This window comes from Oryzias latipes, chromosome 8, assembly GCF_053564925.1.
Source record: "Oryzias latipes strain Hd-rR chromosome 8, Olatipes_Hd-rR_3.1".
NCBI lineage: Eukaryota > Metazoa > Chordata > Actinopteri > Beloniformes > Adrianichthyidae > Oryzias > Oryzias latipes.
Genome location: NC_136244.1, coordinates 19,896,790 through 19,921,466, shown reverse-complemented (window position 1 = coordinate 19,921,466; position 24,677 = coordinate 19,896,790). Strand labels below are relative to the sequence as shown.

Genomic DNA, 24,677 nt, shown 5'->3' with positions numbered 1-24,677 from the left:
AACACCATGCCAAGCAAGTCACCCGAGGCAAGTGAATCTGAGGCTACCTTTACCTGTGGCTCTAATCAAACCTGCATATGCCCTTGCAAACAGGCGCCCAAATCATAAACACCCACCCAATCAGAGCCTTGTTCCTGATTAAACTGTGACCTAGTGTTTATTGATTTTTTCAATGTTATTTTATTTTGGATTAATTGAAGTTTTGAATTTTAAAAATTGTTTGAAATAGTTTTTAGGGTTAGAATTCATGCAATTGTCTTTAAAAAATATATATTTAAAAAAAAAAGATTTTTACTGGTAATATTTAAATCTAATGTGAATATTTTCAAAGCAAGTCTGTCTGCCACTATTTTCATGAAAACAAGATAAGAAACTTCCTTCCTGTTCTCTCCGCGTGTTTAATTCATTCCTAAAAAGACCAGTTTTGTCTTTTGTTTTCCTCTTCCCTCGATCTCCCTCACGCTCCGCCCATTTTGAGCATCATCCAATCAGAGTAGAGAACGGCTTTTCGGGTCCGTGACCTCAGCGCTGCAGGAGAAAGGGGACCGAGCCGAGCAGGCTGTGGGGGAGGGTCACGTGTGTACACACTGTAGGGCTCAGCAGCACTCCGGCAGTAGTAAAGTCAGTAACGGTCGGCCCCTTTTCAGTCCATGCCTCGCACGACGCGTTGACAGATGAAGAGCGACCCAAGAAAAATCCGCTAAAGCGATTCTGCTCGCGCTTCCCACTCTCTGTAACGGTTTGAGAGCTCGTGCACAACGAAGAGGACATTTTTTATTCTTTCTTTTCATTTAATTTCCCCCCGAAACGACTAAAACATGCCAGTGGAAATGCTACATCCTAACCCCATGCCTCCTTAGGTTTGTCACGGATCCAAAGCCAGTCGTTTGTGGTGAGTTTTTAAACTCTCGCTAACACGAAAGTAGCTTTTTTCAGTCCGTAAAGTAAACCTGAGCGAAAGTAAAAGAAAAGCAGTTTAACCGGGCTGGGGGTGGCTAGGTAGGTGCTGGAGAAAAAAGGCTTTTTATCTTAAAATCATCAGTCTTCATCGGAAAGTGAGTAGAAGTCCTTGCAGAGGTTTAGTCGGGTTTTGAGGCACTATGCGCACAAATATTAATGTTTTTTGCACTTTTTTTACGTTTTGAAGGTTAACACGATGCCAAAAAACCGCCTGCAGTTTGGAAAATAACACCTGGAGATGTTTGTGTCTCAGTAAAGGTTTCCTCACAAGAGCAAAAACAAAGAAATACAGTCTCTTAGGGGGGGGGGGGGAACGCCCACATATGATATGTCACGCAGAGTGCAAGTTTACTGTAAACAATTTGATGTGCAAAAAACAAATACATTTTGATTGATAAGTAGAAAAGACTTATTTTCCATAACATTTCCTGCCTTTGTTGTAGCCAGCAACTAAATACATGTTATTTTGATCATTTTAAATGGTACATTGCTCTCTAATGCTGGTGCATCAGTGCTTCCTGACTGAAATGTTCCTAAAAAAAAAATGTAGCTTTGCACTTTTGCAAAGCTTTGCTGTCAATGTCACCCATGTGACCAAAGAGAGGTGGGCATGCATGGGCCTGGCTTAGAATCAGTAAGCCTGCTTTGTGCTGACCATTGAACTGTGACTTTGTTGGTGCCGGTCACAGTCAAGCTTGTCGCCTGAGAGGAGCTGAAGAGGTCGCTGAGACTGACCGTGACCTGTGGTCGACCAGCGTTTAATCAAAGTTTACGAGGAAGGCAAATGTCCGCCGTTGAGCAGCAGCTTTTTTCTTCCTCATGTAATGTTTAACAGGACTTGCATGTATGTACTTTAGCTTGTAACAAGATCTGTGTTTTGCAAGTCAAACACAGGCTGTCCTGGCCTCTGACACTGCGGCACATTAAAGGGAATCACGTAATCTTATTCTCTTCCTGTAGTAATGGATTGTCTCTGTGGAGTAGAAGAATCATGTGACATCATCCAGGACCTTCTGTGAAGGCCCTGGAAATTCCAGTAAGGACATAAGCGGGTGTGGGCCGAGTATGTCACACTCTTCCCATCAGTCTGGGAGATCTGGCTTCAAAACATTGAGACGTCAAGCATGTTGGCGTCACCGTCAGGAGGTTTGTCGTCGGTGGGGGCCGAAGCTTGCTGAGGCAGGGCCTCCCCCTCTGGGAATATTTAACTTAACCGCTTTTGACATGGCTAAGTTCAGAGGGAGCTTTTCCAGAAACATTAATGTCCCACGAAGAACCAGACAAAGACTTCTCGTCAGTTCTTCTGGTTCCTTCTCGCCTTTAAATCCTCGCCGGGCTGCATCGGAGACGTAGGTCGTGGGATAATAATTGTTAGCACAATTAATTAACCCACTTTTAAAAGCGGCTATTCATTTCAAAAGTGGGTTAAACTTCTGGAGAACATTACTTTAAGAGATGGCACTGAAACTCGAAAAAGTACCACATTTATATATACAAATGTATTTATTTATGTATGCATCAAATCTTGCAAACGTCTTGTTTCTGAAGTGGGAAAATGAAGGTCAAAGAACAGTTTTTAGGAGATCTAGAAGCTAATTGAAGTTGCTGTTTGAGCCACTGGGGTAATGAAAAGGTAACCAGCAGGTGGCATCTCGCCACATTTGCCCTTTAATTATCCCCAACTTCCCTGTGATTTGAAGGCCGGGGGGATCCTCGTCAAAGTCTTGGATTTGGTTTCCCCAATTAAAAATCACGTTGATTTATGTTTTTACTACTTAAACAGTTTGGTTAGGGTTATTATTCTAACATAAACAAGGTATAGACTCATTGAAAAGGACGGCTTAGCTTTTAAACATGTCAGTGAAACACAAGACAGTCACGTTCACCATAGAACTGCCCAGACCACCTCCTGTTGTGATTTTTTTTTTTTTTTTTAAAGACTGTAACCCTACACTTTCTTCCTCCTGACTGACCTAAGCTCTGCCAGGCGGCCCGCTCTGGAGGCTCATTACAGTTACAGTGTACTGTGATCAGGGACAGAGACGTGAAGTGTATGTCTGTCTGTGGCTGGAGGCCAAAACTTGGTAGTGGGATTACGTAAGTGAACAGAGGAATGTTCCCCCTTTTCTTGTATAATTACTCTTTCCTCTTAAAAACAAAACTCCGTCTTCATACTTTGGGGGAAAATCTCCTTCTAGATTGTGTAATATTTATTTGATCGCCAGCCAGACAGCCTCAACTTGAGCTGATGTCTGTTTAAATCATGACAGAGGAAGTGAAACACTGAATTAAGGAAATCTTTACTCGAAACCCCCCCCACCCCCACTTCATATCTGCGTCCTTAACCTTTTCCTGGAACTTTACTTATTAATATTTCTGTATGGCTGCATGCTCAGTCTTGCTAACGCTGCAGTAGCTCAGCAGAATGCATCTGCCTCTGAGGTGTGCCACTTCATTCTGGGGCCTTATAATAAAGATAAGCTCCGGCATTGAACAGGCGGTGGCGGTGTGCTCGCATGTGACCGTGACGGATGCAGACAGACGCAGAGGACCGAAGGACGAGCTTTCCACCATGTCAAACAAATACAGTCTTGTATTCTCCCACAGAACAATAGCCATACTTTCTCTTGCCAGTGGGGGGAAAAAAACGGTGGAGTTTGGAGGCAGAGCGGGCAAATGAAGCTCATTGTTTGTCGTTTGTTTTCAGGCAGTCAGATGCAGTGAAGGGAAATTAACAGTTTTACCCAAAGCAGAATGGCTTGTGGGGCTTTTTTCTGCTCTTTTTTTTTTTTTTTTTGCAGAGCCTGAAACATTTTCTGTGATCTTAATAAGCTAACGCTTATCTCTCATCTGTCCTCCCGCAGCTCATCTGTTGAAAGTTGTAGTTTCAGAGCCCAGCGATGTGGATCTGCATGCTTTACAATGAGACAGATACCAGCGTGGACCTCCAGCTCTGCAGGGACTTTGGCCTCATCCTGTCAGTCTTGTCCCTCATCTACCTCCTGGTGTGCTTCCCTTTGGGGCTGTGCTACAACGTGCTGCTGGTGGTGGTGAACCTCTCCAACAAGGTGTCCTTGACCATGCCGGACGTGTATTTTGTCAACATGGCCATCGCGGGTCTCGTGCTCAACCTGGTGGCGCCCATGGAGCTGCTGAGCTCCACCTTCACCCGATGGCACGTGTGGGATTACAACAACGAGGTCTACATCACGCTGCTCATCCTCTTCAACATCTCGTCTCTGGTCATCATGTACTCCACCACACTTCTCAGTTTGGACTACTACATCGAGCGAGCGCTGCCGCGCACGTACATGTCCAGCGTGTACAACACCAAGCACGTGTGCGGTTTCATCTGGGGGGGCGCCGTGCTGACCAGCTTCTCGTCGCTGCTGTTCTACGTGTGCAATCACATCTCGGCGAAGATGGTGGAATGCTCCAAAATGCAGAACAAGGAGGCGGCGGACGCCATCATGATGTTCATCGGCTATGTTGTCCCAGCTCTGGCTGTACTCTACGCCTTTGTGCTCATCCTGCGCATCAGGAAGGAGTCCACGCCGCTGGATCAGGAGTCGGCCCGCCTGGACCCGTCTATACACCGGCTGCTGCTGGCCTCCGTCTGCGTGCAGTTTGTCCTGTGGACCCCATACTACATGACCCTTTTGGTGCACACCGTGGCTGTCGTACCCGGATTTATCAGCCGTGCACATTACTTTCCGACGTACAATTTTGTCAGATGCGTGGCGAAGCTGCTGGCGTTCTCCAGCAGCTTTGCCACGCCACTCATGTACAGACAGATGAACAAAAACTTCTCCGGCAAGCTTCAGCGGCTGCTCAGGAGGCTGCACTTTAGAGACCAGTCCTGCCCTCACGAACACTCAGCGGTGCAGCAAGTAGTGACGTGAGATCACAGCTTCCACTCCCAACTCTCAGCACAGCCAGCACTTATCCCCTCCACAGAGCCAGGCTGGGCTTCCTCCACGCTCTGGACTGTGTTAAGAGCGACATAGCAAACTGTGGAATTTCCTGTCACTTTCCAGATCTTCATCTGATCTGTGGAGCTTTGCAGTGACAGGGATCAACCAAGCAAAACCACTAAGTGCTGCTTTTTTTTCTTTCTTTTTTTTGTGTCAGCGTATAAAGCTCTCAACCAACACACTTCGCCTTCTGGTTCAGAGGTTGTAAAGTGTGTAAAATCCTCCAATCATCAGAGTGGACTTCTGTAAGAGTCCACTCAAACCAGAACAAAAAAGCAATCTATCTGTCAAAAGCTAGTTTGCAGGTTCTGCCATCAAAGTCTTGGAGTGACAGCAGAAGTCGCCCCACAAGCAACGACACATTTTTTTTTAAATATCAAGTGAAAAATCAACCATTTTTTTGCTTGGTTTTCATTTCCTTTATCTGAGCACTTGATTGTCTTGTATTGATGGATGTTGTTGATGTTTAGCTGCTGAACCTTCATGACTTTCTGCCTCCATTCTCCTTCCAAACTGGAAATGTGGGTCAAAATATTCCATTCAGTTCAGTTCTGGCTCACCAAAATACGTGGAGATCCGAAGTTTTTAAAAAATATTTTATGAAAGTTGAAAGCAATTCATTGGTGGTTCTTTACATGACGTGTAAAAAAGCGAAATCTCTGAAGTTAGGGGCCGTCGTGAGGCCAAACTCCAACACAAGGTACATTTTTTTTCCCCCCACTTTGAAACCAAAACAAAGATTGTATTCAGGGTTCAGACATAACCGGTGTACCTCTTACGATTTCTGCTGAAAAACATGAGCTTTTAATCATAAGCAGCTTAGATCCACCCGTTAAGCAGAGCTGACAGCCCAGGGTGGGACCTTGTTAAGTTGTTTTAAACTGATGAAGAAAGTGTGCGTGGAGAAGCTGACGCAGGAGCAGCCGCCTCCACAAAGACTCTACTGTGAGGCCCTGAGGCGGCGGCGGCGGCGGAGGCACGGACAGGCCTCTCATCTCACGAGCACCTGAGGGGTCGGGGGGGCTTTGTCTGGTGGAAATATTCCGCCTTGAGGTCCAAATCCTGCGTGGAAATCTGAAAGCATAACAAACGCCTGGTATCAGCGCTGTTCCATGCAGGAACTCTAATGCTGCTCACATGCATCAAAGTAACAAATGAGCTTTTTCAGCAGATTTACAACATGTTAATGATACATTGCACAATCTGTCACTGCATGAAAATGATGATTTTTGATCAAAAGGGCCGTTTTCCTCAATATTGTGTCAACGTAAACCTGGCAGATGGGGCATTTTTGCAGGTGTTAGTGGTGTAAAACCCCAATAAGAAACAACTGCAGATGAGTTTAATTTATGTTTCCAAATATAAATGATTCAGTCTTTATGCTTTAAAGTCACAAAGACTAATTTGATCCTTATTTATTATTGCCAATCTGAAGACAAAGCCCTCGTGCACATTCCTTTTTTTCTTTTCTTTGTTTGCTTTACGAATGTTCATTTTTCTAATTTTTTTTTTTCCAAATCTGAAAGCGAATGAGTTTAATTTTTGCAGGACAGCATCATTATTTCCTCTGGAGGAAGCGTTCTGCTCGGGCTGTTTACATTTCCAAACGCAGCATCCTCTTTCCCTCAAAAGCCCCTGACAGAGTTAATCATTGAGCTCAGACCGAAGTCCAAATGCCCACTTGAACATTTAGAAAATAAAAATCGACCGTTTGAGCTAAGCTGCATCAATCTCAGTTTGAACAAAACAAATGTGAAGAACAGGTTTTATGAGCATTTTAAGCTCTGAACTGATCATCCTTAAGGCACTTATGCAGAAAGCTCAGTTTCATGAAAGTGACTGATCGTTGTGTGACATTTGATTCTGCTTTCCTGTCATCTGTGTGATATGGAAGCTTTGTGAAGTGGAGCTGCTGCACAAAATTCCACCTTGAGACGAAGGCATCCCCCCGTTTGTCTGCTTCCAAGGGTTTCCTCACATTATCTCCTACCTTCTTGCAGTGACTGAACTTAAAATCTGTGTTAGAAGTGATGCCTTTTTTTGTTTGCATACAAGAGTTCTGTATAAAAAAATGTAAATATTGTTTCTGAGAGAATTTCTTAAAAATCTTATGCTCTATTAAAAAAAATACAGTATTTTTGGAGAGAAACCCTTTAATGTACTGTCAGCTGAGTCTAAGCCTGATTAAAAAAAAAAACAACTAACACACGGATGTCGACTATCTTTCATCATAGCTTTGTTTTATTCCCCCCAAACATTTTTAATATTCAGGGTTTGGACTTCTAACCCCGCTCAGGTCTGGGCAAGATGTCAGGCGAGCGCCAAGACGGACGGATGCCAGCGTGCGTGGAAGGAGCTTTTACCACAGCGGTGGGGAAAACTGCAGCATTCCACACATTCTGGGAATTGTTTTTTTTTTTTTGTCTCTTTGGGCATGGCAGACAAAGAGTGCTGCTTTTCCCAATTAAAACCAGTGTTGCATCAGGGTTTCACAGCTCCACGAGAGGTGTAAAAACCTGGGAAGGCAACAAAAATCAGGTCAGGTGAAGTTCTGCACAATCAGGTAAGGTGTAGGGAAATACTGTCCATTCACAAACATCCAGCTGATGTCACTCATTTAGGGTTTTCTAAGAAAATTTTACTAAAAGTTGTGGATTTTAGGGTTTGAACACAACATAAACCATTTCAATCGACTTGTTTTTCTAGTTTGTCTTCATCTTTCAGTGCAGAAGTCCTCATCAGTCTCTACTGGCTGCAGTCTTGTGATGAAGGAATGCTGATATAGCACGATTTTTAATGTGCTGCATTAGGCCTTCATGCGGTTCCTGGCGTTCCAGCAACAGGAGGGTCAGCGGCAGACCACCTATGAAGAGGGAACATGCTGCTCTCACTTTCATCGGTTTTGTTTGGCTGTCGGGAACATTTCACACATAACCTCAGACCGCCGTTGTTTTTCTTAACACGGGGAAAAATTGTTCTGTAAAGTGTCAAGACTGAACAGGTTCCTGTTTTTGTTCCAGAAAACCTAAAACAAAGGCCTTTAAAATGAACTATGAACTATATTTGAAGGAAAAAATCATAAGGAAACAGTTTGAATTGTTGCTTTTAAAATATTCTGTTACAATCCTTCATAAAATCTGCTTCAGGGCAGAGCTTTTCATCTTTGAACCACAGTGCCACTTCAGCTCCAGGGGGAAACAAGTGGATCAACCCAAGTTCTCTTTCCTGACACGCCTGTCCATTTTTTTTTTTTTTGCTTTTCCTCCATAGAGAGGAAGAAGAAAATAAAAATGTCGAAATCTCTGCCTGACAGTCAGAAACTGGTCTGGAAGCAGAGGAGTGGAGCTAGACACTGACAGGAAGTTCTATCAGAGTTTGGGGTTGTGGATGCAGGAGACAACAGCAACCTGCAGGAGGAAGTGGAGGCAGACGATGATCTGCACACAAACGTCCCCCTATAGAGAAAGTGTTTCCTCCAATACTCAATCAATTTTACTAATTAGTTTTAACAATTCAGAATAGCACAAGGTTTAATAAAAAGAAGGAAAAAAAACAATCATGCTGAGTCTGACCCTGTTTGATTGTTTATCAAACAAGAATTTTATGTCAGATATATAACATTGCATTTTTAAAGGTACTAAGCCGACATTCAGTTTATATTCAGTTTATTTCTTTAACTTAAATTTCTGTGCGATAAATTCACATTTTGTGCTTTCCAAACATGGTTCACTTTCTTTACTAGATCGCCATCTTGTGGTCAAAATTAAGAACTACACTCCATTCTCGTCTTGATGGTTTGAAGCTGAATAACAGTTTTTCTCAGTCGCTTTTGTACAATTCTCAGATCAGAATGAAATTCCCAAAACTATTTGTTCAATCTTCACATCATGATGTCCCTTGTGCACATCATATAAGCAGTTTCTCACTTCTTTGAACAAGTTGCAATTGCTTTGGTACATCCATGCAAATGATTATGTACAATTCTCTGCTCTTTGCTACATTATCAATTGTTCATGTCATGTTGATCAAAATGTGTTATATAGTTCACTGTGCAAAAATCTTACTCCTCAAAACACCAAGTCATTTGTTCATCGTATAAGTCATTAACTGCAAAATGGTTGACCAAGTTGTCATGATGTGACAAACATATTCGCTGGATTGCAAGAGAGGATATTCACTGTGATGTGGATGAGAATTTGTGTCCTAACATACAGGAACGACAAGAGGTGTAGGAAGACCACACCAATTCCTACTGCACTGCCTGTACTGTTGTACAGAATATTGTTCCTATCTTTTTTTTCCCTTTGTGTTACTGTTTGCAGTGGTTTTTTCTATGTTGGTATGACATGGTCTGTCAACAAATTACAATATGAACAATAAAAGTGTAAATGTGAATCTTGTCCACTCTCTTGCAATCAAACAAAAAAGGTGTAACTTACATTTTACAATAATTGTCATCAAAACTTTAGCCATAGTTTACATCAGAACCTCCCTCTAAAGTACAAAGTTATATTGACAACATGACTAAGTAATTTGACTGTTTTGTTCGTAGACAGTGACACAAGGACTTGACATTCTGATGGCACTGACATGTTCAATGACATAAAGACTTAGTTTTGAGAGATAAACTAAAGATTTTGAGCAAGTTACAGGCTTTTGCAAGAAATCCATAGTGTTTTGCTGTTTGTACAAATTGTTTTGAGAAATGCACACACGTATTTGCAAACTTCAATTCTGATCTGAGAATTGTACTAAAGCGACTGAGAAAAACTGTAATCAATTATGGTGAATATCATCCCATTTTTACAATTTATTGAACTAAATATTACAATAATTATTTATTTGCTATCTTCTCTTTTCTGCTTAAAGGATATATTTTAACTTTGCATTATGGCCGTCACTCTAAATGATAAGAAAATGTTTTTTCACGTGTTTATAGAAAAACCTACTTAAATAAAATGTCAAAAATCAACTCATTAGCACTCATCACTTTCAGATAAAACATCTGCTTGGTCTTCCTTTTAAGACACAAAACTATCTGAACAGAATTTTACACCGACTAATCCAGTGAGTTTTGTCACAACAATGATTCTATAGTTAACAGTAACGCAAGGCAAGGACACAAACATTGCTCATTTCAGAATCTGTTGATGCTAAATCCAAAGCCCTGCATTGCACTCAGATAGCTGCCATTTCTGAGAATAATATTTCCCCATTTCCTGTGTGAAGAAACCTGCCAGTGCTGCAACTTACACTGAAAAAAAAGAAAGAAAAAAGCTGTCATTCTGATGCTTTGCACAGGACTTACCACAGAAGTCACAACTCCATACCTCCAGGCGCTTTCAAAGCACGGTCTTCGCTTCTCAGTAGCCTTTGGCTGTCTTATAATGAAGTGACTTCTCGGAGTCACATTCTGTCCTTAGAGGTAAAACCAAGATTCTTCCTGTTATGGGAGGGTGATATTTTGCTTGTTTCCTTTAAAAAAAACACTTTATTCCTATGAAACATAAATCTGATACTGCAGAGGGCTGAGACATATGATGACAACAGAATGTATTCCATCGGTATAATACATCTTTATTGAGACCTTCACTGTAGCAGACTTGTTTTTAATAATCTGGTTTTGCGGCTACTATCTGACTCCCCTGCAGTCTGAACACGTCTGCACACGCAATGTAGACAAAATCTTTACCCTTTACCTTGAAGTAAGACACCTGCTCTTTTTTTTCTGGCCAAAGTTCAAACTGAAGTCACAGCTTTGTCTTTTTATTATCCTAAGATGAATATAAATGCTGATGATAGAAGTGCTGCAGGTGACGATCACGTCCAGATGGAATGAATTTGTTACAAAAACAGTGTCAAATCATTCTGTTTACATGATCCTTAAGGCTGAAAGCTTGACAATCTGGGTGAACGAATAGTGTAAAAAATATGAGTGGTTTCCATGGTGACCCAGCCTTGACAGGGGGAACTCCAGACTGCATTTATTTGCTGTCCACACTTTTGCTTCAAAATCAGCACTTACTTAAGTTCCTGCCTGAACTGCAAAATAAAAATAAATAAAAGAAAATAGATAAAAGAAAATAAAAGAAATGGAGGCCTATGATCTTATGAGGGTGAGAAAGCTTCAGTGAGAGATTGTCCCTTGGATTTCTGCATCTCCACCCTCCTCGCATCCAAAGACGGGGCTGGACCAAGCAGCAGGTGGTGCAGAAGCGGAAGTTTGGACGTGGGATTTACAGCTCCTCGACCGCACCAGACGAGCATGAAGGAGCAATAAATTCCAGACTCAACGTGAGTACAACTGTTGATCCTGACACTGTTGTTTCTTCAAATATTGTGTTTTTTTCCCCTTTTTTTGTGAAAATACAGTTGCATGCTATGTCATAGTCTCACTCTTATTTTCTGTAACACACATGTGAGAGCTTATCTGCAATTTTAGTTTTCACTGTCCGTGATGGAAAAAATGCAAAATTTTCAAACACTATGTTTTTACACATTATTTGATGGGTAATTCATGTCCTTACTTGGATATTGCTTGTAAAACAAGTTCATGAACTATTTTTTTCTACAAGGGTTTGTGCTGTTTTTTTTTACTTATAAGTTGATATTTTTCAAGTAAATTATCAAGCATTATTGTTCAGTTTTTTGCCTACTAAAATGTATTCACCCTTGTGTTCTAATATTCAATGCACACATCTTAAATGATTGCAGTGCACTTTTATTTTAGAGCTGCATGAATATTGCAGAGGATGTCTTCTAATGAAAATATAACCATAAAGATTATAAACGTCTGCTAAAGGCCACATCCACTGAGCCAAAAACGTGTGTGGAATTTTATCTGTAAATTTCGAATTTTAAGTGCTCTGCTTTTAAAATAAACAAAGTTGTTCAACTTTTTCATGAATAATGATTCATTCTTGCCAAAACCAGTTGGAGTGTGCTTTGGTTATCTGTGGATTTTGAAGGAGGATTTCAATGCATCTGTTTAAGTCTGAAGCTTGAATGTTAATGTGTCCTTATAGCTGCTATCCACTTTCCTCCTTGTAAAAGATGTGATTAAAGTGGCCTTATAGAAGCTTAAAAAAAAAAACAATACTGGGGGAGCCGAACAAACACTATCAGAATGAAAAAATATGTTTTTTTAGCCTCTTCCTCTAATGATATTTTTGTGTCGTGTTCTCTCCTCCTCTTGACTCCGCAGCTCAGGTGTCACAGCAATAGCATCTCTCACTGCATAAAGATTCACGTGTTTGGAGAGACAAAGCAGCCCTCCAATTGGATGACTCAAAACCGGCGCCCTCTAATCTCAGGGGCACAAATTAAAAGAAAAAAAAAAGAAAAACGTGACTCAGCGAAGGCCGCAGGCGCTTTGAAGACATGGAGGGGCTTCTGCTTTGCATCAATAATGTACAGGCAGATGGAACCTGATGTTGCGATGGGGTCAAGGACTCTCGTCACCTGACTTCTGTCAACATGTGCCTGCAGGATAAATGAGCCTCCTTTCCAAGAGACTAAACTGGGGACTTACATGGCTCAGTGATGTAGGAGCTACGTTTGATGTACACGTGGCTCCTTTGAGACGGGCCCACCGCAGTTGGCATGGAACGGCAGACTCCTGCTTTGATGTGGATACGTGACAACACCACAGAACCACTGAACACTTCAGATGCATTCAACTGCACAGATCTGAGTGAAATCTCAGACAAGTACCAGTCTTACATAGCTGGTCTTTTCCTGTCCTGCCTGTACACCATCCTCCTCTTTCCCATTGGATTTATTGGCAACATCTTGATACTGGTGGTGAACCTGAACCACAGAGAGAAGATGACCATCCCTGATGTCTACTTTGTGAACCTCGCTGTAGCAGACCTCATCCTGGTGGCGGATTCCCTCATTGAGGTTTTCAATCTGAACGAGAAATATTACGACTACGCGGTCCTCTGCACCTTCATGTCCCTCTTCCTGCAGGTCAACATGTACAGCAGCATCTTCTTCCTCACCTGGATGAGCTTTGACAGATACGTGGCCCTGGCGAGCTCCATGAACAGCAGCCCACTGAGGACCATGCAGCATGCAAAGCTCAGCTGTGGTCTCATTTGGATGGCTGCCATTCTGGCCACGCTTCTCCCGTTCACCATCGTGCAGACGCAGCACAGGGGTGAGCTGCACTTCTGCTTCGCCAACGTCTACGAGATCCAGTGGCTTGAGGTAACCATCGGCTTTTTGGTGCCATTCACCATCATCGGCTTGTGCTACTCCCTGATTGGGCGAATCCTCATGAAGGCCCAGAAGCACCATGGACTGTGGCCGCGCCGGCAGAAAGCTCTGCGCATGATCGTGGTCGTGGTACTCGTCTTCTTCATCTGCTGGCTGCCAGAAAACGTCTTCATCAGCATCCAGTTGCTGCAGGGTAAAGCGGACTCATCGCAGAGGACTGCCGTCACCCTGTGGCATGACTACCCCCTCACGGGGCACATTGTCAACCTGGCAGCTTTCTCCAACAGCTGTCTCAACCCCATTATCTACAGCTTTCTTGGCGAAACCTTCAGGGACAAACTGCGCCTCTTCATTAAGCAAAACGCCAGCTGGTCTTTGGTAAACCGCTTTTGCCACCACAGCCTTGATTTACACCTCTCAGTCCGAAGCAAAGTGTCTGAAGTGTGACAGCAAACACTTTCCATGAAGCCATAGGTTCTGCCTTCTTCATGTCATTCTTGAATATTTTCCCTCCAGCTGTTTTCCTGCTATCCTTCATGCAGAAGTTGATCTAATCTACCCGACGACGGAACAAAAAGAAGGAATGACCCCAAAGAATTTCATGTCTTCAGTATAGGTTTGGAAATGCAAAGTTCCATTTTGCTTTTTTTATTTTAAATTTATTTTCCTCCCACCATCCAAAGACATGATTCATAGGTTAATTGGTTACTCTAAATTGTTCCTAGGTGTGAGTGTCAGTGTGCATGAGTGTGTGATTTGTGGTCCTGCAACAGACTGGCGACAGGATGTCTCTGCCTTTGCCCATGAGTAGCCGGGATAGGCTCCGGCAGCCATGTGACCCTGAAATGGACAAAACGGGTTTAGAAGATGAATGAATGAAAAAATGAATGAATGAATTTATATGTATCTGTTCATCTGTATTTTTAAGTTACCAGTGTGGCTAAGTAGTGGAGTGGGTCAAAGAATTTTAAAAGTAAAAGCATAAAAAAAGTCTTAAAATGATTTAATTATTTTTTTTAAGTTGAAACATAAATGTCTCCATAAGTTTTAAGATAAAAAATAAACAAGCATTAATTTGGTATCACATAGGATTATGGGGGCTTGTGTTTCATTTTCATAATTACAAACTAAACTTGGATTTTTTTTTTTACCGTAAATCTAAAAAGTCACCAATATATTCTTCCCTTTTTTCTCTGAAATGCACTCAAATTTGTTTTGCCTTTTATATTTGTTCTTATAAATCTTAATTATTTAGACGTTCCTCTCAGAATTCTAATGAAAAAATTAAACCATAGTTTCTTTACTCATCATTAAAGGTAATTGTGGTTCAGAAACCTTTTTTGTAATTAGATCTGCAAGTAAATTCAGTATCTTGTTTTGATTAAAAAAAGTAAAAATCTATTTTTCTGCTCTAATTGTGCTTTTCAAAATCAGTGAAAAACATGATAATTTTTGTAAATTCATAAAGTTGGCCATTCAAAAAAAGAAAAGAAAAAAACAACGTAAAGGTTTTTTTTACTTATTTATACTATTGTCAGTTGAAATGTCAAGAATTCAGTTCAGATGCAAACGAATGTTGTTTGAAGAAAAAATGGCACATTTGCCTGTCACTTTCTTTATTTGTTTAGAAAAAGTTTACAGGTCATAATGGTATATTAATCAACGTGAAGCACTCAGGAAAACGATGCGCTGATTTAAAAAAAATTAAAGGGGGGGAAAAGTGGTCAGTGTCATTTAGTTGAAAAGTTAAAACTTCATTGAATGTACTCCAAAAAAAATGTTGTACAAATACTTATATATAAATATAGGTTTGTTTTATTTAATCGTTTTATTTAAGTTTGTAACTTTTCTGGATGTAATTTTCTACTGCAGCTTTGCACAATTTTACAATAACTTTTTAAAGTCAATTTCCCTTTGTTTAATCTTTTTTACCCTTTCTGTCTTGCTGTCATTTCCACACTTGCATTAAAATGTTTCAACATTAAATAATTCATCAGCTGTATCCATCTGACCCTAAGGAAATGACACAGAAATCTTTTTTGTGCAGTTTTAAAAAGAAAAGAGAACACTTTTAAATGCCACGTGTGCATGCAACGTGTGTAAGAATAATCAAAAAGAACGCAGGTGTGTGCATGCATTATTGCAAGCGCCTATTTAAAGATTATTCCGATTTGCAGAAAATCACCCCTTTGTCATTTCCTCTCAGTAGCTGTCAAGTGACAAAGCAGGTGTACTGAGAGGAAGGAATAAACATATTCTTCATCTTTGACAGCCTGAAGCTGCTGCATTGGTTTATTGTAAAGTGTGCAACAAAGAACAGCGACGGTTCACATCTGACAACTGTAATGAGCCATTAAGGCTTAACATTTAATTATTTATTGTATTTCATTTATTTCATACTTTATTTACTCATGTGTGGCCTGTTTCCCTGCCTTTTTTTTTTTCATTAAGAGGCTGAGCCCTTTATGTAAATCAATACTTCAATACATCAAACAGAAAATGGCTCTATAATGGCTCCATATTTTAACCAATGACTCATGATCTCTTTGCAGGCCTCTCATATTCCACCTCTTTAACCACTTGTTCATAATTAATTACTCTCTTAGAAGAAATACGCTCAATAAGGTTTAATTTATTGCATCAAGCTACAAGTAGAAGCAATTTTGAGGCTTCAGATGTGTTTGTTCCTTCGTCTTATTGAACCTGCATGTAGTTCTGCATCATTTAACATGTCTCTGTGCAAGTTGCATTGTCCTAAAAAACAGTATCATGAGAAATGCCTATGCATATGAAATGTTGAAGACACCAAAGACAAATAAAGGAATCCCACCTATGCTGGGGCAGATTGTGGAGACGTTAGAGCAGTTTCTGTTTTGCCAGCTTCTGAGTCTTGTCTTTGAGACGGCCAGAGATAATAACTTGACTGGGAAAAGCACAAAAATAAATGTTATTCCAGCTGTAGCCATCCTGGGAAAGCTGAGCCTAGGGTTGTCAGATGGTTTGTTTACCAGCGGCTTGCTGCATGGAAACAAAAAGTACTTTTGATTGTTAGGCTATAAGTCCTTTATTTTGGAGATTTTAGTCAAAAAACCCAGAAACCTAAGTCTCATCACTGGCTGTGAAATTGTAATACATGCATGAATTTATTACACTTTTTTAAATATGCAAAGTTGTCTCCAAGCAGCACATGGCTCCGTGGCAAAGACAAAAAGACAAGAGGGATATTGCAACGTTTGCTGCCACATTCATGGGCATGAATGGCGTTGTCCACGTTCAAGTGTTCAGCTACAGACGAGACGCTGTGTCTTTACATCCTGACATGCACACACATCTGCACACACTCCTGTGACATGCAGTGAGGAAAGCTCCACGGTGAATTGTGGGAACAGCTGAGACTACTGAGTAGGGTTAAAGGGTCTGCGCCGACTCACGTCATGAAAAGGAAAAAGGGTGTGACTTTTACCCCTGCCATGTTCAGTACCAAGAAGGAAAAAAAGAAAACAGAAAAGATCTAGATCTGCAAGAAAACAGAATAGAATCGTTGTAAAAATAAAAAAAATAAGAAAAAGGATACAGTTCTAAAATAAAGTGAATTAATAGGTGAATACTAAGGGATATACAAAATTGCTGTGTTTGAATAACTCTTGTCGGTCATGACAGTCCTCCAGTCTGAAAAACAAGATAAAGCGAAAGCATTTCTTAAAAGGTGAGACGTTTTCATATTTTGTGTGTTATGTGAGAAAGATGATGGAAATTGTCTGAATGTAAACCGAATGTTCTGTACGTGTTAAAGTAATTACAACTGGATAAGCCAGGGCTTATGTATAGTAATAAAACTGTGCACTCAGTGGACCTTTGCAGTTAAATAATGGATTAGACATATAATTGCATTTGTACATTAAAAACCCCTGCAGGGAAGAAGAGAGGCTGTGTAGAACGAATTAGCCTGCCAGATACAGAGGCAAAACAAAAAAAAGGATTGGAGATTTACACAAAATAATTTAGTAGATGCTATGAAGTGTTTGGCAGCAACCAACATGTCATCTTAAGGTAAAATGACTTTAAAAGTAGATTTGTTTTTTGTTTGTTTTTTTATCCAGAAGCATTTCTCAAATTATCAACATTTATGACAAATGAAAATATGAAAGACGCCTAAAAAGTCTGGCTTTTATTTGGAATCAGTGGATTCTAAATAAAAGTTCAGACTAAAAAAGTTTGTGAGATAATGACAAAATCTATATAACTGAAAGGAATTCACAAACATAGGAGACCACGGACACTCAGACACAAATGCATGCATACACATAAACACAAATAAAAAATGAATAAATCTTTTAAAAAAACACATCTCTTTTGAAAATGTGACCTTTTAATTTTAAATTTAAAAAAATGTAATGATGCTGCTCACTTTATAAAGATTATCAGATCTTTCTGCATTTACTCCCCTGTTTTTATATATTTGTTTCAATTTACTTTTAGATTAGGGTTTATTGGAGTCGTATGTTTCTGCCCTACTCCTTGAATTGATGTAACCACTTGTTGCTGCGCTGCTTAGGCTTATTCCTTGCTGTTTGAATCCTTTTGCATATGCACAATACTAGCTGTCAACATTGTTTGATCAATGCATTTAATATACATTTAATAATGTAATATTTTTGCCACTGACTTCAAATAAACCTCATATTGCATCAATATTTTCAAAACATGGTTCAAACGTAAATTCAACAGCAAATTTGAAATAAGAAATAAGAATATCCGCCTAAATATATGTAAATGATGTGTTTTTAGTGAGAGGCCAGGTGTCAACAGGGCAGGAAAATAGCGCAAGTGTCTCATTCTACAACAACATCCGTGTGTTGCTGTTGTTTGCAGGCGGACGTGCCTGCACGCCAGCAACAGATCTGCGCGCATGCGCACATCATTGTTTTGATTGAAAATGCCGTCGGTTTCGAAAACGGCGGCCAATGCGTCTCCTCAAACTGAGAAACCGACCCACTATACGTAAGTAGCGCTGCCGCGCGAATAAGGCAGAAATGCTCGTTGCTAAAAAATTACTGGCTACTCGTCTGCCGTGGCGCGTTTGCATTTCTGACATTCCTCAACTCTTGCGAGTGCGTTAAAACATGGTGCTTTTCCTGGCTTTGTGACTCCCTAACGCAACACACAGCAACAGCAACTGCTAAGGACACCAAGATATTCGGAACTGTTAAATCGCGAAATTCCTTAACCATTCGCAGTTTGGCTCGTTTAAAATCCCTTCAAAAGCCTGAAGAGATCGTTCCGAGGCGCCTGCCTTGTGTTTATAGCTTGCTGTGCTACATGGTTAGCAAGAATCCTGCTAATCAGTCTGCTTGTGGCAAAGCTCGGCCTTATTTTGTGTTCCCCCTTGTTACGTATTTTTACTGACGTACGCTGCGGGGTTTCTCACGAGCGCACGCGGAAACTCTTGCGCAGTTTGTGTTCAGAATACCAAGCCAACGTCAGTGACCTAAAATGAGCTGCTTCAGCACGACCATTACGGCAGGACACCATTACTCCTTCTTTGTTTTGGTTTCGTTTGTTGCTGTGTAGACGTTGTACGGGTAACTTAAACATCTTTTTGTTGTTGTTTTTGTCCGCTTGTTTCAGGTACTTAAAGGAGTTCAGGACAGAGCAGTGTCCGTTGTTCCTCCAGCACAAGTGCACTCAGCACAGACCCTTTACCTGCTTTCATTGGCATTTTCTTAACCAGCGACGCAGGCGACCCATCCGAAGAAGAGACGGAACCTTTAACTACAGCCCGGACGTGTACTGCACGAAATACGACGAGACTACAGGCATTTGTCCAGATGGAGATGAGTAAGTTCCGGTCAAAATTTGGTGCTATATGTTGTGCTATATAACTGGAGTCCAATACGTCATAGAGGGATTTCTTTCTCGTGAACCAGAAATACCAAAATAAAGACATTTTTTGGGGGCACTAACTTTACTGAGTTTCTGACTTTAATTCTGTTGATTGAATAGTTCATGCTTTTGAGTGTTTTTTGGAAGTATACTATAGTGGTTAGGTTTTAAAGGTATATAAACCTAGAAAGCGTGTGGTTGTTTATTTTTTTAAATGAAGGTTTTAAGTTTTGTATGCAGATCTGTCATCAGCTGAAATTAAATAAATATTATCTAGTAAATAATTAAAGACATGCTAGTTTTAAGCATTATTCACTTCTCCGATAACTGATCCGTGTTGTGTTTCCTTTACACGAGAAAAAATTGTACAATTCTTAGAAAGACAGTCATAAAATTACCGTACGAGGAAAAAAGTCCAAATATAATGAAAATAACATTGTTCCATTATTAAAGAAAGGTCATCATTTTATAATTTATAAAATTCATAATTTTGAAAGGAAAAAAGTCTACTTTGTTGGAAGTAAAATTTTATTTTAATGAAAATAAAGTTGTACATCCCCCCCAATTAGGCAGATTCAGTGATATTCTTGAACAGTGATGTTCATCCTGTTCCTCTGAATTGTTTGCAACATATACTAAACAGATAATGTTTGATTGTCTTTGTTTAAACATTTGGAAAGCTAAATATAACATTTCATAAAAAAATTATATTTATGTAAAATTCCAACTTTTGAAGCATAAGTTTGGGATCTTGTACTTGTAATATTGTAACTTTTCACAACTTCATTCTCATTTATTTGTACTTTTTTTCTTTTATTTTGGTCCTTATACTCTGTCGTAGACTAAGTTTTGTAATGTAATATAAAAAAAACCTATTGCTAAAGGTCTTTGGCATGTTTAAAGCAGTTTTTTGTTCAGCCTCTGTTGGACTAAACAGAGGAGAGCTGGCAGAGGAAATGTGATCACACACTATAACACAATCTGTAAACTGCTTAATTAACTATGATTCAAATGTTTGAAGAGTTATTTATTACAGAAATCATAATAATAGGTTGTGACTATTGTAGTCGTTGAAAGTTCTCCTCTGCTGATCAAGGCTATTTTTGCATGACCTTATGCGTTGTCATAGCAACTGTTGCTGCTCAAGGAAGGCAGATTTTATTCAAGAAGCTTACTGGCCTATTTGTGTAAAAGAGGTGTTAGGAGCCCTGAAAATATGGATCAATATAATAGTTTTTGCTCTTTTTTTTTAGGTTTATTTTTTTTTTTAAATTCCCTAAAATTTCAGCTAATTTATTTTAATTTCTTTTATTCATTAAATATGCTAAAGGTTTTGATTATTTCATCATTAAGCATTTAAATTAAATGTTTGTTCCTGAAGTTTCAGTCTAAAATGTTTTTGAAGCTTATACTTCTGCAATATTTTATTTTCAGAATAAGTTTTTTTTTTGTTTTATTTAGATCTTCTAAAATTGAGTTTTTGTGTCTGCAGTTGTCCTTATCTACACCGAACCACGGGCGACACCGAGCGCAAGTACCATCTACGATATTACAAGACTGGGACTTGTATCCACGAGACAGATGCTCGAGGGCATTGTGTGAAGAACGGCCTTCACTGTGCTTTTGCTCACGGCCCACACGATCTCCGGCCTCCAGTCTATGATATCAGGTGACCTGCGGAGCAGCTGTTGTCCTTTGCTTTTATATTTTTGAGCTTCTCCTCCCATAAACCTCACAATGCAGCATTTGCAGCAACTAGTTTAGCCTTAGATCATCTTCAGTGCAGGATTAGTTTTGCACCAGCATGACTTTTACTATTTGTAATTTCCGATTTGTCTTTCTGCACCAATAAGTATCAACATAATAATGTAACATATGTTTTATGATGAGATATCTTGATTGGGTTTTCTAACATTTTGCACATTATAATTGAAATTGTTTTAATAAAACAAAGAAAATATATTTTCAAAGTGTTTAAAGTGTTTTAATGAAGGTTGGATTTACACATTAATCTCATTATTATTATTATTATTATTATTTCTAATATCTCCTTATCTTTTTGTGTGTATTCACAGAGAGATCCAAGCACAAGAGGCCCTCCAGAATGGTCAGTTGGGATCTGGGGATGGTATTCCTGATTTACAACCTGGTGTGCTCGCTAGTCAAGCTATGATTGAGAAAACTTTAACTGAAGATCCCAGGTGGCAAGGTGGGCAACCCCCGAATAAATATTTTTTCTAAAATAAGCTCAGCTTATATAAGAAAACAATGAAATATGCAGCAATGCTAAAAGTCACAAGAATTTAACATGAAGACTTGTTTTTGCAGATACCAACTTTGTTTTAGCCAATTATAAGACAGATCAGTGTACCAAACCCCCCAGACTATGCAGACAGGGCTATGCATGTCCTCACTACCACAACAGTAGGGATCGAAGGCGAAATCCACGAAAGTTCAAGTACAGGTGAGTTTTGTCATTTAGAATGAACACGTTAATGTCAACATTATGGTCATAATAAAGCCTTTGACCTGCAGGTCAACTCCTTGTCCCAACGTGAAACACGGGGATGAATGGGGTGAACCCTCAAAGTGTGACAGTGGGGACAGTTGCCAGTATTGTCACTCTCGCACTGAACAGCAGTTTCACCCAGAGGTGAGAGACACTTTCTGAAGGTTCCTCAACCTCTTTGCTGTGTGCGTTTCTGAAGGAAATAATGAACTTAACTTGTGGAATTTGGGACGCCCGGTTGCTGAAAACCTTCCAGTGGATGCTTCAAAAATAATCGGTTTGTTTTTGCATGCAGATCTACAAATCTACCAAATGCAATGATATGCGTCAAACAGGATACTGCCCCAGAGGGCCGTTTTGTGCATTTGCACATGTAGAAAGTAAGTCGATCCTTTTAGTTGCAAGTGTCGAAAATTCTGCTTTGATATTTTCATTTTTACATTTTACTAGTTTAAAAATGTCTTTTACTTAGATACAAGTCACTTAGTAGTCTGTATTTTGACTGTTTTCAGGAATTCCCTCCACAGAGGAGACAATGAACTCATTGCTGTCAGCCATACAGTCGGGTTCACAGGCCCAGCTGGGCTCTCAGCAGTATTTAGAGGGTCCAGTTGGTGAGTGGAACAGTGGGGGAAACTCCACCACCAACACAAGCAGTAGCAACGGACAACTAGGAAGTGTAGGTTCTTTTCTCTTTCTCTATCAGTGCTTTTATTATGAAAATTCTTTGACCAAAGTGGGTGTTAAAGCTAAGAGGGAGCCCGTTTTTTGAAGCTGTTTGAGCCAGAATTTAGTCAGAGATTCGGTTCATTTGTTGTCATTGTGTTACCATCTTTCAGTTTGTCTTACATTTCTTATCCATTTATTAGTTGTTGTTTTTTTTCACATTTTGTCACAAAACAGACAACACACAGACTCTCATTGAAACCAATAGTATCGCAATTGTTGCTTCTATTCCTAAATGATGGCTACATGTAGCTTGTAATGTTCCGATCGTCATTTTTATGGGATCGTGTGCACTTGTCTTTCTCAGGTTTCATGTTCAAATAATACAACAGTAACAACATCCTCAGGAAGCGAAAGCTTGCTCTCCCCAGTGGGATCCATCAGCAGGCCCGTGTCCCTAACTAGTAGTAGTTTATGTTCAGAGTCCAGTTCATCCAGTGTTCCATCTCTGATGTCTAACTATCCCAAAGCTCCGGGCTTTGAACGTGAGGATCAGGTATACAGACGCACAAATATTAGGATGATCAACTGCCATTCATTATTTAAAGTTTATTTGATTTTATTTGATGTTGTTTTCTTCCGTCATCAGTTCATGCTATCACATATTTTCGATTTTAGATCATTTTGTGTGATTCATTGTATTTGCCCTGATCTGTGCAGTTATTTAACTTTTTAATTTTTCGATTTAATTTCTAAAACGGCTCAATCCTGAACTAGTTTCTGAGCAAAGATGTCAGAACGGCAACAAAAGAACCCAGAAATAGTATTTTATTTCATATAGACTGGATATAAGGAGAAAGTTACTGACGTTTCCAATGTTGTTTATAGATAAAGTGTAAGGGACAGACGGAGCAAAAATTAATGGACCAAGATAAGCAGGTTTGTACATAAATCTGTAAAATGTAAACCCAGTATTTGTCAAACGTTCTTTAATAGTTACATATATATATATTTTCTTTTTTCTTTAGATGCAAAATACTGTATTTTCTGCTGTGAACCCGTTGGCATCAAGCTTCACGTCCAGCATCACATCAAGTTTGGCCTCCAGTATTGGATCCGATAGTTCTTCACCCACCACCTTATCCACCATGAATGCAAAGGCCACTCCTTTCTATCCAGGGAGCAACACGGTGGAGTCCGTCATCGGTAACTGCACGCTAACCCCGAGGGTTAACAGGCTTAGAAAGGTTCTGCTTTCAGGTGTAAGTCAAGATTCTTTTGTCTCCTCATCAGGTTCTGCTTTAGACCTCAATTTCAGCGACATCAACGTTGCATCTCTTGATAAGGAGTTAGAGGAGCAAGATAACAGTTTAGGACTTTCAAGTAAGAGATTCCAAATTGTGCCGGTAAATGTTTTTAGTTTCTCTCGGGTGACAGCCGCTTTGACGTTGCTTCGTAGGTCAAAGGGTGCTGGGTGGGTCGGCTCCCGTCAACATTCCCGGCTCCCTGGCGAGGTCCTCCTCTTTTAATTCCTCGTCATCGCTTTCCACCTCTCCGCTGAGCTCCCTCTCCCAGTCGCTGTCACAGTCGCTGCTGTCTGGAGCAGTGTCTCAGCAAAACCATGCCGCCATGTTAACCAAGCAGGAACATGGCCTCCTGGGAACACCCACCTCCTCTTCCCAGAATTCCCTGGGTAAGCGGCAGCAGACATTAAAAGTGTTTTACAAAAGTAAATGCAGTATAATCAACCACATTCTTTAGATTCAAAGTAAGATGCAACTTAGATTGTAAAAGGATTTTCTTCATTAAAAAAATCCTTTTTCTAACTATTGTAAAACTATTTCACATCTAGGTTTGAATGGAGGAGCAAGCAACATCTGGGACTTTGTAAGTGGCAGCTTTTCTCCAAGTCCATCCCCAGTTTTCAGCAGCCTGACCTCCACATCCAGCAGCACTGATCTGGCCCGCCTTTTTCGAGAGCTGGATGAAGCTAAAAGGAAGATCAAACAATGGGAGGAGGCCTGGCATCAAGTCAAGCAGGTCAGCCGTCTAACCCCACTTCTGCCGCAGCACAAAGCTTCAAGTTGATGTTGTTAAAAGCCAAGTTTGGCTTTCGTTCCAGGCGTTTGAAGCTTGTCAGAAAGACGCGCACGAAGCGAAGGAGCAAGCAAAGACGGCTGAGGCCGAGCGGCAGCTGGCAGAGCAGAAATGGGAAGACGCAGAGCGCAAGCTGAAAGAACTCCAGGGAGACTTTGACGTGTTTTGTCGCACCCCTGGAACTCCTCTCCTCCGTAGCTACGGAGAGCTGGACCAGCTCTCCCTGTCCAAACTCCACTCTATCCAGAGTCAGCTACGTAATGACCTAGACCTTATAGACGGGGTAAGAAAGTCTAGATCTCAAACAGCATTTCATTTTGTAGCGTCTGAGTAAGACCGTTTGTTAGGTTGTTACAAAGCACCCGTTC

The 24,677-nt window shown here is 40.3% G+C and overlaps 3 protein-coding genes across 12 annotated transcripts in view; all 3 read left to right on the top strand.

Moving 5' to 3' along the window:
- Positions 1–510: 510 nt before the first annotated feature.
- Positions 511–7,138, top strand: gpr146 (G protein-coupled receptor 146). Its single transcript, XM_011478011.4, has 2 exons — positions 511–892; positions 3,825–7,138. The coding sequence occupies exon 2, from the start codon at positions 3,861–3,863 to the stop codon at positions 4,860–4,862; it is 1,002 nt and encodes a 333-aa protein (XP_011476313.1). The 5' UTR covers positions 511–892; positions 3,825–3,860; the 3' UTR covers positions 4,863–7,138.
- Positions 7,139–12,386: 5,248 nt separating this feature from the next.
- Positions 12,387–13,743, top strand: gper1 (G protein-coupled estrogen receptor 1). Its single transcript, XM_004071332.5, has one exon. It carries the CDS (start codon positions 12,537–12,539, stop codon positions 13,599–13,601), a length of 1,065 nt encoding a protein of 354 aa, XP_004071380.1. The 5' UTR covers positions 12,387–12,536; the 3' UTR covers positions 13,602–13,743.
- A 4,256-nt stretch (positions 13,744–17,999) lies between these two features.
- unkl (unk like zinc finger) overlaps positions 18,000–24,677 on the top strand; it is a 38,519-nt gene continuing 31,841 nt past the window's right edge. For 9 of the 10 annotated variants that reach the window (XM_078951715.1, XM_078951720.1, XM_078951718.1 and 6 more), the window contains exons 1-15: positions 18,000–18,155; positions 18,783–18,992; positions 20,530–20,706; positions 21,113–21,246; positions 21,366–21,501; positions 21,573–21,690; positions 21,842–21,926; positions 22,059–22,225; positions 22,580–22,768; positions 23,101–23,151; positions 23,241–23,418; positions 23,506–23,595; positions 23,672–23,905; positions 24,065–24,252; positions 24,335–24,592. In XM_078951715.1, coding sequence (XP_078807841.1) covers positions 18,091–18,155; positions 18,783–18,992; positions 20,530–20,706; positions 21,113–21,246; positions 21,366–21,501; positions 21,573–21,690; positions 21,842–21,926; positions 22,059–22,225; positions 22,580–22,768; positions 23,101–23,151; positions 23,241–23,418; positions 23,506–23,595; positions 23,672–23,905; positions 24,065–24,252; positions 24,335–24,592 — 2,280 coding nt within the window. In that variant the 5' untranslated portion in view covers positions 18,000–18,090. The remainder of the gene's footprint in view (positions 18,156–18,782; positions 18,993–20,529; positions 20,707–21,112; positions 21,247–21,365; positions 21,502–21,572; positions 21,691–21,841; positions 21,927–22,058; positions 22,226–22,579; positions 22,769–23,100; positions 23,152–23,240; positions 23,419–23,505; positions 23,596–23,671; positions 23,906–24,064; positions 24,253–24,334; positions 24,593–24,677) is intronic. The other variant, XM_020705203.3, reaches the window with a different exon arrangement.

Bases quoted from the DNA above. Each gene is read 5' to 3' on its own strand.
- gpr146 (XM_011478011.4), top strand. From the start codon at position 3,861: ATGTGGATCTGCATGCTTTACAATGAGACAGATACCAGCGTGGACCTC.
- gper1 (XM_004071332.5), top strand. From the start codon at position 12,537: ATGGAACGGCAGACTCCTGCTTTGATGTGGATACGTGACAACACCACA.